We start from the raw sequence: 15,384 nt of genomic DNA on the forward strand, positions 1-15,384 counted from the left end.
AAGCCCGCTCAAGTGCTCCGTTGACCTTTAAGAGCATGTGGAGAAGACTCTTGAGAGTCCCTTGGACTGCAAGAAGATCCAACCAGTCCATCCTAAAGGGAATCAGTCCTGAATATTCATTGGAAGGACTGATGCTGAAGCTGAAGCTCCAAAACTTTAGCCACCTGATGTGAAGAACTGACTCATCTGAAAAGACCCTGATGCTGGGAAAGACTGAAGGCAGGAGGAGAAGGGGATGGCAGAGAATGAGATGGCTGGATGGCATCACTGACTCAATGGACAGGAGTTTGAGTAAACTCTGGGAGTTGGTGATAGACAGGGAAGCCTGGCATGCTGCAGTCCATGGGGTTGCAAAACAGTCAGACACAACTGAGCGACTGAACTGAAATGAATGACTGACAACAGGAATCAAAGACGACAAAACCAAGGGATAAGTCCTAGTCTGGGGACCTTGCCAGTACTGGAGCTGAACTGACAGCCCAACAAATAACCACAATAATGAACTGTGTGCTTTTTTATTTTCCAACCTGCAAGAATTATAGGGCTTGGAAACTCAGTATAATTAATGTCCCTACACAATTTAGGGCATCCTCTTGGGCCTAGTTAGGCCTAATCACATAACATTGCATATTCTCTTAGAAATAAACAAGTAATTGTTGAAGAAGTAGTTTGGTCAACTGATCTACTTTAAAATCACCAATACTGGTGTTTATTGAAGACAGCTGCCATTTTATACAACTCTATTTATAATCTAAATTAAATTAAAAGCTCTTCTAAAGAGAAACAAATTATGTAAGAGACTTGTGGCAGGTGACTCTGCACTGTGGCCATAGAGACGAACCACTCATGAGTGGTAATGTGATCTGTCTGTTGGCAGGGGAGCAGGCCCCACCCTGCGTGCGTGTGTGTGCACATGTGTGTGCATGCTGTATCTCTATATCCGTATAGGTCTCTTCCCAGGGCCCAGGGCAGGACTGGCCCACAGCGGACACTCAGGACACACCTCAGGACAGGTGAACAAACACGAGTATGGCTGCGACTGCCGCAGTGCGGGGTGAAGGCTCAGTCAGCCAGGCCACTCTCTTCTCTGTCTACTTGGCCACAAGAACAGCAAACCAGCAGAAAAAGGCAATTTTCAGGAGCGAAGATGAAGCCTGTGGGAAGCTTCAGAGTGTAACTTCGGTGCAAGGAAAAGTCTTGAGCCTTCCCAACCTAAGCCAAGAGTTTCCTCCAACAGCGCCTTAAGATGTTGAGGTTTAGAGACATCAGACACGCTAGTGGCTTGCATCGGGAAGCTCCAGTCTCTTGACCCTTCCTTTATATCACATGGACGGGACTGCTGCTGTTTTTGGGTTTCTCCTGATTCATAAAGCTTTAATTGTCTTATTTTCATATTAAACATCTTCTCATTCATCAACAAACAATGGAAACTCCTGCGGGCAAGCACGGCTTCTAGCCTGAGGGACAGAAAGGGGGTGTGCGTGGACCAGAAACGGTAGGAGCCGCATGGGTTCCAGGAGGGAGACAGAGCACAGGGGTCACAGCCCCCACGTGGTGCAGCCTGGAGGGACAAGGTGCAGAGTGGGACCTGTGACACACACAGGTGAGAGGCGGACGAGAGGGCTGGGGTTAGGGCAACCCTCATTTGTTTCAGTAATTCAATGTGAATTCCTCCACAATTATCTTTGTCCTTTGTTATTTAAAAATAACAGTGCTTGATTTCTGAAGAACTGAGATCCGGCTTTGTGGGACTACAACAGTGTCAATGCAGCCTGCTGGCAGTCAGCGCCAAGGCTGGGGTGTTCATCGAGACCCCAGGTCCACAGGGGACAAGGTCCGTTCAGGTAACATCTTCCTCCAAATGCATGGCTCAGATGTACGTTCCAGAGCCCCAGGGCGACCGCAGTGCACTCAGCCATCATGGAGTGCTCAGCCGTTTCTTTTAAACATATCCACACCCGGGTCAGAACCTGCATTTTAACCAGATCCCAGGTATTTCATGCATATTGCCGTGTGAGATGCCCTGACTCAGAAAACAATCATCACGATGATCTGGCAAAACCAAGGTGAAGGTGAATGAAATGAAACAGTCCGGACCACCGTGGGAAGGCAGAGCCTGGGGTGAGGCAGGGGCGGCCGCGCTGGGGCTGGTGTCTTCCATTGCTGCGTGTTTGTTTTTTACAGCAGGCACGGCTCTGGGTGTCTTGCTTTCTCACTTGTAAGATGAGGATTAAAAAAAAAACAACACTATAAAAAATGACTAACGATGCAGTGAGCGAAAAGTGAAAGTGAATGTTGCTAGACTCTCCGCGACCCCATGGACTGATTCTCCAGGCCAGAACACCGAAGTGTGTAGCCTTTCCCTTCTTCAGGGGATCTTCCCAACTCAGGGATCAAACTCAGGTCTCCCGCATTGCAGGCAGATTCTCTACCATATGAGCTACAAGGGAAGCCCAAGAATACTGGAGTGGGTAGCCTATCCCTTCTCCAGCGGATCTTCCCAATCTAGGAATCGAACCAGGGTCTCCTGCAATGCAGGCAGATTCTTTACCAACTGAGCTATCAGGGAAGCCCAACAATCCAGTGAGGTAACAGCTATTCAATCAACTGGTGAAAAGTGTGGACTAACTAGAAGAAACTCAGTCCCTCCAGGCAGCTTGGGTATCTTCTAAACACTGCCGAAGGGGACCACACAGGTGGGCCTGTGGCCTCAGGGGGATGGTCCCCTCTACCCCCTTCAGCTTCGAGGCCTGGACGACAGCATCCCAGCTGCACAGAGCCCGTGGACCCCGCAAGGGAAGAGGCTGTTCAGCTGCACCCTGGGAATGAACAGGGCTGTACCAGCTGCGCCCACACACAGAAACAGGAATATGACAATAATACTAGAATCCCATTACAGTCAGAAAGCACATTTTGGGGTAAGACTCTAAAATAGTGTCAGAAGTGCAAGCGTGCTGGCAAACTTGGCATGACTTGTGTCCTCTGGATGGTCCCCCATGAGCCTGCCTTGTAAGCACGAAGCCTCATAAATCTGCCAGGTATCTTCGATCACTCGACAGCTCAACGTCTGTCACATTACAAGTTCTGGCATCAAATTCTTACAGAGCCAAGTCATTGTGATACAGTCTCTGGCTTATTTATGAGCATTTAGAAAACGTATTATGATAGAAGCTGCATGATATTCAAAGTGAAGACGTCCTTTGCACAAACCCCTGTTTTCCTACCACTGACGACCCCTGGGAACACGCTGGGTCTAAAGACACAGGCGTGTTGAGGCACGGGCACTCCCAACAGCAACGGGCCTCCAGGCGGCTGGCCAGGCACCGAGGGCACCGCCCAGAGTCAGCAGCCTCCACACGCAGCCAGGTCCCAGCTCTGCGCCCCAATCTCGGCACGTGTCTATGGCTGGGAAACGAGCCGATGCGGCGTCTCAAGCTGCCCGCTTTGCTGTCAGTAATCCTCCGATGGCACAGCATCAGTGCAGCAAAGACGCTGCCGAGGCCCAAACAGACCAAGTCTCAGCTCCAAACCCAGAGCAAAGGGCATTACCTCTTACTTGAATTCACTGGTGTTTTCTAACAAACTGAGATGATACACGAGGCGAGGACCAGAGAAATGCTTACACAGTGTCAGCGATGGCACAGAGAAACTTCCACTGCAGCCACCTGGCTCTCACAAAGTCTTCAAGTCAACATGAAACACTGGGGCGTGCAAGAGTCTAGCTTCCATTTTTTCCAAAAAAAAATTCCAATTACACCTTGTTTTCAGTTTGCATATATTATTAAATTTGACTAGAATTTCTGATGTGAGTAGGGAGCTATTAGTTTTTAGTTTCTGTTTATTTTATATAAAAGAGCAGACAAGTCTCAGATGAGCGCTGACTGACCTAGGCCATCCGTGCATGGCGGTGGGGCTGGGGTCAGACCCGTCTCTGCCCTCCGGTTCAATGGTCTTGTCTAGACATACCTGAGAAGCATTAAAGCTGAAAAGAAGACCTTTCAAAACAACTTAAGTTGCCAAACGGAATCCAGTTCTGACTGCTCTGTAATTTCTACCTTCAGTCCTTGTTCACTTCTCCTGGGAGGATGACAGGAGAAGATTTATTATAAGGCGGTGTGACTCCCTGGAAACAGATCTGAGGCAGTTCTAGCCTCGGGCTGACTCACAAACGAAGGCAACAGGCTCAGGCTCGTGATGACGCAACACACAACAGGCCACAATGAAAGCGCCAGACCTGCACTCTGAGTAACACAACGCAAGGGCCTGGTGTTTGTGACACATGCTGTGTAGGAAGCGCAAACCGTTTCCTACGACATGAAGAGATTTTTCATTAGGGAAAACTGGAAAAAGAAAACACCCACAATGCTATCATACTGGTTTGAGTACTACTGTGTGACCCTTGAGAAATTACTCAACCTCATTTTCTACAAAGCATGGATAAACTATGTACCACCTACTTCACATATTGCTGGACAAATTAGAAAAAAACACAAAATAATGTGAATTTCTATTATTTACTGCTTGATAAATATTTTGTGAGAAAGATAACTAGAGCAAGAAACGTCTCAGTGTGGCTAATAGACAAAATTATGGAAAAAGTGTAGCTTCTCTTGAACTGACAACATCTCTGGTTATCAGTAATATGGCTGGGGGTCACCAGAAAAGAAAGAAGACACTCTAAGAAGCAGTATGCAGATCAAGAGGCTAACACCTGAGGAAGAAAGGAACGGCTCAACTCTATGCATACAACAAAATATTCCCAAGTAGAGCAAAAGTCAATGAAATTACTTGGAGGGCACTGACATTACTCTGTGTACACCATAACGCCGGACACGTCATTATACATTTGCCCAGACTCACAGAACAGACACCGTGGACTCGGGGAGACGGTGACATGTCTGGGTAGGTTCATCCCGCCTCCCCATGCCCCCCACCCCCTGGGGATGCTGATCACGACGGGGAGGCCGTGCCTGAGTGAGGACAGGGGTGGCAGGTCTGTACACCTTGCCCTCAATTTTGCTGTGAACCAAAAATTGCTTTAAATAAAGTCTCAACAATTAAAAATAAAAGAGACAAAACTAAGAGGAAAATGATATAACCTGCATCCTAGTGGAAGCCTTCCTTCCATCTCTCAATCTTTTGCTAGTTAGCTGTCAAAAATTTAAAGAACACAACTGAAAGGATAACTTAACAGAAGGGCATGAAACCCCAAGCTCAACAATTAGAAAATATACAGTGTCCTCAAGCACAAACAGAACATTTCAGAAACTGATGACACACTGGGCCATAAAATAAGAATCAATAAAATGCAAAAATCAATACCAGTTACACTAATCAGATATCAATAATAAAAAGACAGGGCTTCCCAGGTAGCTCAGTGGTGAAGAACTCGCCTGCCAATGCAGGAGACACAAAGATGTGGTTTGATCCCTGGGTCGGGAAGATCCCCTGGAGAAGGAAATGCCAGCCCACTCCAGTATCTCTGCCTGGAGAAGCCCATAGACAGAGGAGCCTGGCAGGTTGCAGTCTGTGGGGTCGCAAAGAGTCGGACAAAACTGAGCGCAGACACAACAACAAAAAAAACACTTCTCTGCAAAGATTTAAAAAATTTAAACTACACTTTGAAACAACCCAAAGAGGAAATTACAGTGGAAATAAGCAACATAAGAAATATTTTGTATGATAGTCATGGCATGCAGCTAAAACACTGCATCACATAGTTTAAATTTACAGCATTAAAGTGTAAACATATGTCAGATAAAATTGAAAACTAGTCAGCTAAGTATCCACCTTAAGAAACTGGGGGAAGAAGGGAGAGAATAATCATAAAAACAGAAGCAGTAACTGAAACAAACAAGACAGGGAGCGTAAACAAGGTGAGTGTGAGCGCTCAGTGAAGACTCCTGATACCAACACTGACACCAACCTTCTGCAGGATTAACAGAGACGAAAACAGGACGAGAGTGCTAGGAATGAGGCAGACAGAAGCGCAGGACCTGAAGCATGAAAGAGGCTGTAAATAACTTTATGCCAATAAACTCGAAAACTTGGATTGACAGATACATTTCTGGAAAATTATAAGTTAGCAAAGCTTACTTCAGAATTAAAGAAGGCCAAAGAGTGCTGTGACTATGAAGGAAATCAGTCATTTAAGAAATCTTCCCACAGAGAAAATGACAGACCCTGAATGGTTTTATAGATGAATTCTGACCAAGTTTCACGAAACAGATTATTACTATTTCATAAAAGTGCCCATAAGGAGAAGGAGCTCTGTAGCCCAACTTATGAAATGGGATCCACTTAATGCCCACACCACGAGAGAGAGGACCCAGAAAACCACAAGCCAATCCCTCACCAGCCCAGACGCAGACGATCCTCCAGACACAAAATACGAGCAAACCAGAGCCAGCGCAGTGTTACAAGAAACAAGTAACAGTAAGTTAGGACCAACATCATCCAGTCCTTGCCTGTGTGTTACAATAAGTAAGTTAGGACCAATGTCGCCCAGTCCTGGCATGTGAACGGGGCCCAGCATTAACACCAACATTCAAGGCATAACTAGACGAACGGAAAAGAACCACCCAATTACCTCAAAAGATGCAGAAAAATGAAGTAATTGTTGGGCTTCCCTCGTGGCTTGGTGGTAGAGAACCCGCCTGCTAACATAGAAGATGCGGGTTTGATCCCTGATTCGGGAAGATCCCACACGCCACGGAGCAAATAAGCCAGTGGGCCACAACGACTGAGCCAGTGCTCCAGAGCCCGGGAACGGCACTCCCGAGCCCACGCGCCTGGAGCCCGTGCTCCACAACAACAGAAGCCACTGCAGTGAGAAGCCCACGCACCCAGCTAGAGAGGAGCGGAGCCCCCTCGCCACAACCAGAGAAAAGCCCACACAGCAACGAAAACCCAGCACAGCCAAAAATAAACAAACAAAACTATTTTTTAAGAAAGGTTCCACCAGGAAAAACAAAACAAAACAAAAAAATTTTCAGAGGCATCTCCTTTTTGATCCTTTTCGAGAAGAATCCACTGAACTGAAATCAGCTTTGCTTGTTTTCCCTCTACTGCTCCAGGTGATACTTTTTCTGAGACGACACAGGGCAGACCTATCCTGTTCCTCTACATGGTATCCTTCAAATATTGTACGACAGACTGCAGCTTGTTCTTCTGGTCTAAAACCGGATTCTTACATCATTCCTAAGAGGAAGGTTCTCAGTTTTACATGAAGTGGCAGCCTCTTCTCAGGGTGCTTTCTAGGTCCCCTATGTACCGGTCACCCCACGAGGAACAGAATAGCCCCTGTAGCCTGAGATGCAATGAGGGGTGCTGGGAGGAGGGGGACCAGGCGGAGGGGGTCAGGGGAGGGGCAGGCCCTGCGGAGGGGGCAGTGTGCTGCCGGGCTACAGGGACAAGGACCCTTCTGCCCTCACCCCGGCTCCTGGCACGGAGCGTGTAAACCCTGGGGACTACCAAGGGGGCAGTGTGCTGCCGGGCTACAGGGACAAGGACCCTTCTGCCCTCACCCCGGCTCCTGGCACGGAGCGTGTAAACCCTGGGGACTACCAAGGGGGCAGTGAGTGGGCATCTGGATTCACAACGAGCCCCTTCACCCGCGGGGCAGTGAGGCTATGCTCACGACAACCCGATTACAGCTGTGACACCAGCGACTCCAGCCTGAGTAGCACTGACCTTTGGCTTCACGATTCGAAGACCCGGCCTCAAGAGCGGGAAGAGTACCACTTCTCCTACCAGTCTAAGGGCATCAGAGTAACTGCAGCTTGCTCCGCCTGAGTGTGAGCAGAAAACTACCACTGTCAACAAGGAGAAGCTCCAGCCCCATCTCCACTCCAAGAGGACAGCGCCCTGGGTCAGCGTGAGACGTTATGGAGGACGGACCCCAGCCCTGATCCCGCAGAAACAATGCCGACGGACAGGGGGCCTGTAGGCAGGTTCCCGCAGGCAGCCCTTGTGGCAGAACTCTCTGCAGGGACCACATGCCCTGTCCCCGCAGCAAAGCTACCCTGTAGCTCACCTCCAGCCCCAGGACACCTTTCCAATCTTTGGGTTACACAATGCCTCTCCTAACCTGCTGCTTCTTTCCTTAAAGAAGGGGAAATGAAGAACAAGGAATCGACAGACGACTAGATCACTTCTCCTTCAGGAGCCTCATGAGCAAAGACTGTATGGACAGACAGGGTCTAAAGAGAGACCGAGGAGTCCACCAGTCTGCACACAGGGGTAGGAGCGGGGCTGGCTAGGACTCTGGCCCCCACCTCAAAGATTAACTGAGATGACTCCCCTTCCTCCCTTTAGAAACCCTCACAGCTGAGCAGACTCTCCAGAGGGGGTTCTGGGACAAGAGTCTGCCTTCCCCCAGGCTGCCGCCTCCTGAATAAAGCAACCTTCCATTCCCACCAGCACTGTCTCTGAGCGGCGAGCAGCCGAACCAACCGCAGCCAAAAGATGGAAGAAGCACAGATGTCCATGAGCAGAAGAAAGGCTGAACATCTTTGTGTGGTCCCCATCTTCGTGTGGTCCATCCACACAAAGATGGCAACCCAGCCTTAAAAAGGAAAGCCGTTCTGACACATGCCACCCCTGAGATGAACCTTGCAGATACTGTTCTAAGTGAGATAAACTACAAGAGACAAATGCTGCCATGATCCACTTCAGTGAGGTCCCCAGAAGAGTTGGACTCATGGAGACAGAGCAGAGTGGTGGCTGACAGGGCTGCGGAGGGGAGAAGAGACGCAGTGTCTGATGCGCACAGAGCCCCAGCTCTGCAGGATGGACAGCATCGGGGTGGGGTGGGGTGAGAGGGGAGCATGGCACCTGGGCGCACTGACCCCGGAACATCGCTGACATGCCGGTAACCTGGCGAGTTTTACATTCTGTGCATTTTACCAGGATGGCAAGGAGCTGTGTGTGGAGATGTCTAAGGGAGGAGAGAGCCATGCTTCCAGGCAAGTAAGCCATTCACCTTGCGCTCGCTGGCAGCACCTGGAAGGGGTCAGGCTGCAGGCCACAGCCCACAAGCACGAAGAGGAAAGACACACCCCAGCTCCTCAGACACCATGGGCCCTGCAACACCGCCTACGGGCACCGGGATTGAAGGAGCTCCCTCTAGACCGCCGAGCCGCACTGGGTTCATCACGTCTAAAAACCTGGACCCTTTCATGTGAGCTGCTACCAAATCTGTATTTCTACGCTATTGGTTTTAAGATTAATTTGCAACAAGCCCTGCTGCAGCCCTGGCACTGTCAAGACAGTCTGAACCTTGAATGAGCACCCCTGGGGTTTGCTTCCTCTGGCAGCTGCGAGGCACCTGCAGACCTGAGAGGCATACTTCTAATTCCTCGACCACAGGAACCTGCTGGCTCTGGGATGCTGAGTTCAGATAAAAGACTGGGAGGGGTTAATAAGTCACGGAGACATTACCCCGACTGTGAGAGCCTCTGGATGCACCAGGCAGCCAGCGGGGAGACCAGCGGGGCAGGAAATGAAGCACAAAGATGCGTCCACAAGTGCTCTTCCGGGCCTTCATGTTATTTATCTACAGAGGCCTAGACTTGGGGGAATGAACTCCTGCCCTTGGGCGAGACCTGCCCTCGGAATGAAAACATCCAGCCACTTGGCGTTTAATCAGCGACAGGAAGAGCAAGCCCCCCGTGCACCTGTGCCCCGTGCCCCTGGCGGGCTCTCCTGTCTCCATGGAATCACAGAATGGTTTCCTGCCGTGGACACTGTGTCTGCAACCCCTCAGCCCACTGGGCATCCCTCCTGAGTCTGGGCCTGGAATTAATCCAGAGCAGCTTGCTGCTTTCCTCCGGTCTCATCTCTGAAGAGGACTTGTGGACTTCATACTCTTTTCTTGAAGCAATCTTGTTAGAAAATGGTTCTTCTGACTGAAGAATTCAGGATTAAAATAGGAACTTATCAGGGATGGTACACCACTCTCCAAGCAGGGGTTCTAGCCCATCTTTGTTTTCCTGATTGTTCTGGAAAGGGACAACAGTAACTGCAAACTCATTATCTGTGGTGAATTTCAGCCTCACCCTGAAGGGCCCGCGCTGCTCGGCTGAAGTCGCCCTTCGTGCGGGTGTCCAGGCCTCTTACGAGCCCAAGCTCCTCAGACAGCTCCTTTCCTGCTGCCCTTGGTTTCTTAGGCACCTCTGCATGGCTCTCAGGGGCCACCTCCAGCTTCCCCACCCTTCACCGGCCACCCCCAAGCTCCTGTCCCTCAGCGGCCACCAACTCAGGCTTCAAGGAGGCGCGCAGTCAGCTCTCCTCCCCATTCGCAGGCCCCAGTGTGGAGCCGGGGTGGACGCGCTGCCATGCCAGGGGCTACGTGCTCTGCGTTCTTGGCTGAGTTTACATAATCCCCAGCGCAACTCTTCTCAGGCGAACAGGTAGCTGAATGGATTACTAATCCTTCTATTTCATCCTTTTAACAAACTTAAATAGATTATGATAGAGAGTAACTCAGAGTAGCTCTCCAGAACTCAGCCATTATCCTACACTGACAATAACAGAGACAATCAAAGTCCAAAGAATAGAAACAGCCAACTCACATCATGCATCCAGAGATATAACTAGAAAGAGAACTGGAAAGAGAAGTCACAAACAAAGGTGGCTTGGACCCTTTTACTGATTCTGCTCAGTCCTTCAATTGCTTTGGTGTTTGGCACAATTCTAAATGCTGAGGATTCTACAAATAAAGACCTATAGTAAATTTTAGTAAATTTTAAATGAAAAAAAAAAAAATTAGGATTTGAGAGGCTCTCCTGTGAGCATAGATGCTTAGTTTTGCTATGTAAAGATTTCCTACCTGGGTCTTACATCTGTTTGTCAAACAACTGAGTTCCAAATCCAATGGACTTACCATCTTTTTTCCTAATTCATTTCATTGCTTTAACTGTATTGCCTGTTACATAATATATAAAGTGCAACAGATATATTTTAAAAAGTTACATAAATAAATGCTGAGGATTCAAAGATGAACACGGCTGTCCCCGGGCACTCGGGGAGATGCAGACTGAGGGGAACACCACCTAATGAAACAGCACGTCATCAAAGCCCCGAAAGGACAGGGACACGCAGACAGGAAACACACGATGCTGACAGTCAGCTTAGAGCTACTCACTGCAGAGCACGGCTCCCTTAGCCCTACTCAACAGAAGCACAATCTCTAACATGACAAGGTGCTAGTTGAGCCTATCCCTGGTAGCTCGGTGGGAAACAATCCACCTGCCGACACAGAAGATGCAAGAAAGGCATGTTCAATCCTGGGTGGGGAAGATCCCCTGGAGAAGGAAATGGCAACCCACTCCAGTATTCTTGCCTGTAGAATCCCATGGACAGAGGAGTCTGGTGGGCTACAGTCCATGTGGTCGCAAGAGTTGGACACAACTGAGCGACTAGACGAAGACAACTCAAACTTAAGAGATTTTTCAGACTTGGCCTCATACAGACGCTAACTAAACGTATTAGGGAAATATGCCATCACAGTTTATGAAACAACAGATTCAGATGGAGAAACAAATGTTCAGAAGCAGAAAGGGCAGGAAGAGCAGAAGTTCTCCGAGGCAGCACTGAGGCTCCATGGACGGCCTCACCCCTCTGGAGACAGGACGCAGTGCCTTCCGAGGGGGATGGTGTGTGGACCCGACAACACTGCTGGTGCACGACAAGGGCAGCTGCCTGTTCCCCTCGCGGCACGACAGCGACAAATGAAGGGGGCGAGTCAGGAAACAGGAGGAGGAGTCTGGTTTGGAGAAGATTCTGCAGAGGCAGCAAGCGTTTGGTGCCGGCTGCTGAGTCCCAGGAGCCACCCCTACCATGCCCAAGGACACACACGCGTCAGCCCTACCTGGCCCGTCTGATAGTGTCGGGCAAACTGGTGAACCACCCGGTAATCGTTGGCAAAATACTCCATCAGGATAGATGGGACCTCGGCGAAGTCCGTGGGGCACCTGGTCCCTGGAAGGGGCGAGAGGAGAAGTCGGCAGGAATCGTGGCAGCGTGTCAATGTCACCACAGGCACTCGTTTACATTTTTATTTGTATTTCTGATGAACTACAATAGTCTTTAATTCATTAAATCAATATTTTACTTCTATAAAATTATTGCACATATTTGCAGGAAAGTCTGTACTCATCTCACACACTTTCCCATGTATCAGAAGCAAAACAAAATATTTGCACAGCTGGGTAAAGCACTTGTGAAGCAACGGTTCACACCCTCTACAAACAAAACTGTCTTCAGCTCCGCCAGGCTACACCTGACACACAGATTACAACATCCTTACAATGAGCTCATTCTAATTTAACGCGCTGAATTCCACTACCAGAAGCCAGGATCCTTCATTCCTTTTCAAAGTATTTTATCTACTATTTCTGGAGCAAGGTCAACCCTCAATATAGAAAGGCAACATTTCAAACCCAAAATTACTTAAAGTAACGAATCCTATAAGAACGTGTTGGTGGCACTTTATGATTTTGTCCAGACCATCTGCAGTCTTTTCAAAATATCTTCTCCTCTCCTAAATACTGTGTGTGTGTTAGCTGCTGAATACTGAAAACCACACCTGCCCAGTGGTGCAGGGCTGACCCATCTGATGGTGAGCTTAGAGAGGATGACGAGGAGGGGGGCTGACATTAGCAGGAAAACCATGGCTTTATGCAGGGGATGCAGAAGAGAGACAGTAAGGACCTGGCCATGCCTTTCAACATGCCCTGAAGTTTTCTGACTGGTTTTGGATAAAAAGAGGCTGTATACATTCACTTGTTCACTTGCTAAGCCTGCACTGGAGCTAAGAGTGCTTGTTCACACACATAGCCACTGATGTAAATTCCAGATAAAACAGCAGAATGCAAAATGGTACAAACTGGAGAGACAGGCACTCAGACAGCCTTGTGTGAGAACTGTTGTCATGGATGGAAAAAACGTATGAGGGTTGGGTTGAATCACAAGTGGAAGGACAAGACAAAGCCATCTGCGATCAATGACGACAGATTTTCTAAACAAAAGGCTTTTTTCCAACTAAGATGAAAAGCATGTGTTTAAAGAACTGCAATAAACGAAGTCCTGTACTGAGTGAGCTCCTGCTCACCAGTGACATGCTGGTATCGAGTCCGTCCCAGCATCGAGTGCATGGCATGGCCCATCTCATGGAAAAGGTTCTCCATCATCCCAGGAGTCAACAGCGTGGGCAAGTTTCTTGAGGACTGGGGCAGGTTCAGCATAAGGACCACCACGGGGAGCTGGTAGTCCCCATCTTCCTTTAAACGACCTCCTCGGATGGTGAAGTGGCAATCCTTTAAGAAAATGAGACCAGTGAAGAAATGATCAGAAGCTAAAGGGTAAGCAAGTCTTAATGAATACAAGGTTCTATCAAAATGGATGAGTACAAGTGTTATCATAATTCTATTCTTTTATTTATACTTTTTTTCCCAACACTTTCTCCTTTGCTGAAATGTTACTTTTTTAAAAAGCACCAGTAATACCCTGAGCTCATGTTGACAAAGTCATTCATTCACTCCAAAGACGTGCTGAGCTGATGTTCGAGGAGCTGAAGACACAGTCACCACTGAGGTCAGACCCTCAAGATGCTCAGGGCAGGGAGAAAGGCAGCCACAGGGGGAGGGACGCTGGTGTTAATGAGTCCCTTCTGTGGCCGGCGATGAGACAGGCCACACCCCCACCACTGTCTCCATCGCTTGAAGTGACGAGCTCTCAACTATCACAAAGCATGGACCCTGAATCACTTTTTCAGTCCACATACAAAATTTGATCATTTCTTCTCACATAAGCCTATGAGGCAGATATTTCATTTCTGAGATGAGAAAACAAACCGAGTCGGAAATACTAAGTCACGTGTCCAGGGACACACAGCTAGGGCCGTGGCACCTCAAACCTGAACCCAGGTCACAAACCTGGACTCTCCAGCCTTTCAAGCACAGTGAAGGAACAGATGATGCAGCGGCCAATGGCCCTCACCCTGGTCCCACTGTGCAGACCTGCTGGCCACATCCCCTGGGAACTGGTTACCTCCACCAGCCTCCCCTCCACCAGCCTCCCCTCCACCGTGTCAAACGCCAGAGCATTAACTAGCATCTGTTATAACTGCTGTGGAAACTGTGGATCACCATTAAATACAAGGTACCATTATTTCTGTTATAACTTTATAACCTGAATTCTTCACAGTTCCAATCCAATGGCCCAAAACTGCTGAAGCTGACTGACCTGGAAACCTGGCCTGTGGCTTCACACAAGGAGCGAACTGGTGGTTGACAAGGTTCCTCAGAGACACACCTTGCCCAGTGTTAGAGCAGGCCCATGCCACATACAGACAGAAGTCCGGGCTCCAATCCCCGCACCTCTAACTGTGGCTCTGGACAAGTAACCGCAGCTCTCTGGCCTCAGTGTCCTCACCTCATCAGGACTGAGCTCAAAAGGCTGAGGGGAACTTTCAAAGCTGCACATGAGAAGGGCTCAGGGTGCTGGCAGGCACAGAGACAGGCTCCTAAAATGTCAGCATTCATCACTATGATCATTGCTACCTCGACCCAGATGAAAACAGCAGATACACATTTCTGTAACCATCTCGTAACTTCTGCCATCTTTAAATTCTACCCAATTTCAAATGCACACATTTAGTTACCACCATTAATGTCTTTTAAATATTAGTAACTACAAAAATGAGAGCTAAAGTTAACATTAATACACATTAACTGCTAATCACTCTAGAGAGATTGGTTTGTAAATAAAGTATCACCTGGTGTGGTTTGTCTGCTCGCTGAAAAAAGTCACAGTAAATGTATCCCAGCAGTCCTTCTGATTCATGAACCACGGCCTAGAAAAAAAAGGTTGATTTACTGGTGAATGAAGCCATCAGAACTTCCATAAGTAGAAACACATTCCAAACACCAGAACCTGCACATAAAACACTGACAGCCACCAATGCAGACATTTTATGACTTTCTGCTTCCCAGGTCACCTCAACGTCGGTCCACGGTGCCTTCAGCCTCTTCTGTTGTGTCTCTGGGGTGACTGGCGAACTCTGACGGGAGAGGAACCCTCCCAACAAGCCCTGAGTTGTGACTGCAGTCCCCGCGCCACGGCTCTTCCCTGGGCCCGAGTCAGCCTAGGACGGCAGCACAGCGACCCCTTCTGCAGCCCAGGAAGTGAGGACACCCGCACACCAACCACGGCGGCGTGGGCTTCGGCCAAAGAGCAGGGAGTGATGCCTCCTCCCGGGTCAGCCCCGCGAGGCACAGCTCAAGGAGAGCGGGTCTCCATCCACCTCTGCACAAGCGGGGACTCTGCTGGACAGAACCTCAATGCCTCGGGACTCCAGCAAGCCTCCATGAGGCAACCTCT

At 48.9% G+C, this 15,384-nt stretch overlaps 1 protein-coding gene across 3 annotated transcripts in view; it reads right to left on the bottom strand.

The window, feature by feature from the left end:
• MIPEP (mitochondrial intermediate peptidase) overlaps positions 1 to 15,384 on the bottom strand; it is an 80,024-nt gene that overhangs the window by 37,758 nt on the left and 26,882 nt on the right. For all 3 annotated transcript variants that reach the window (XM_020894641.2, XM_070471681.1, XM_070471680.1), the window contains exons 12-14: positions 14,780 to 14,857; positions 13,115 to 13,319; positions 11,873 to 11,982 (exon numbers count right to left, since the gene is read on the bottom strand). In XM_020894641.2, the coding sequence (XP_020750300.1) occupies positions 11,873 to 11,982; positions 13,115 to 13,319; positions 14,780 to 14,857 (393 nt within the window). The remainder of the gene's footprint in view (positions 1 to 11,872; positions 11,983 to 13,114; positions 13,320 to 14,779; positions 14,858 to 15,384) is intronic.

Source organism: Odocoileus virginianus, chromosome 8 (genome assembly GCF_023699985.2).
Source record: "Odocoileus virginianus isolate 20LAN1187 ecotype Illinois chromosome 8, Ovbor_1.2, whole genome shotgun sequence".
In the NCBI taxonomy this organism is placed as follows: Eukaryota; Metazoa; Chordata; class Mammalia; order Artiodactyla; family Cervidae; genus Odocoileus; species Odocoileus virginianus.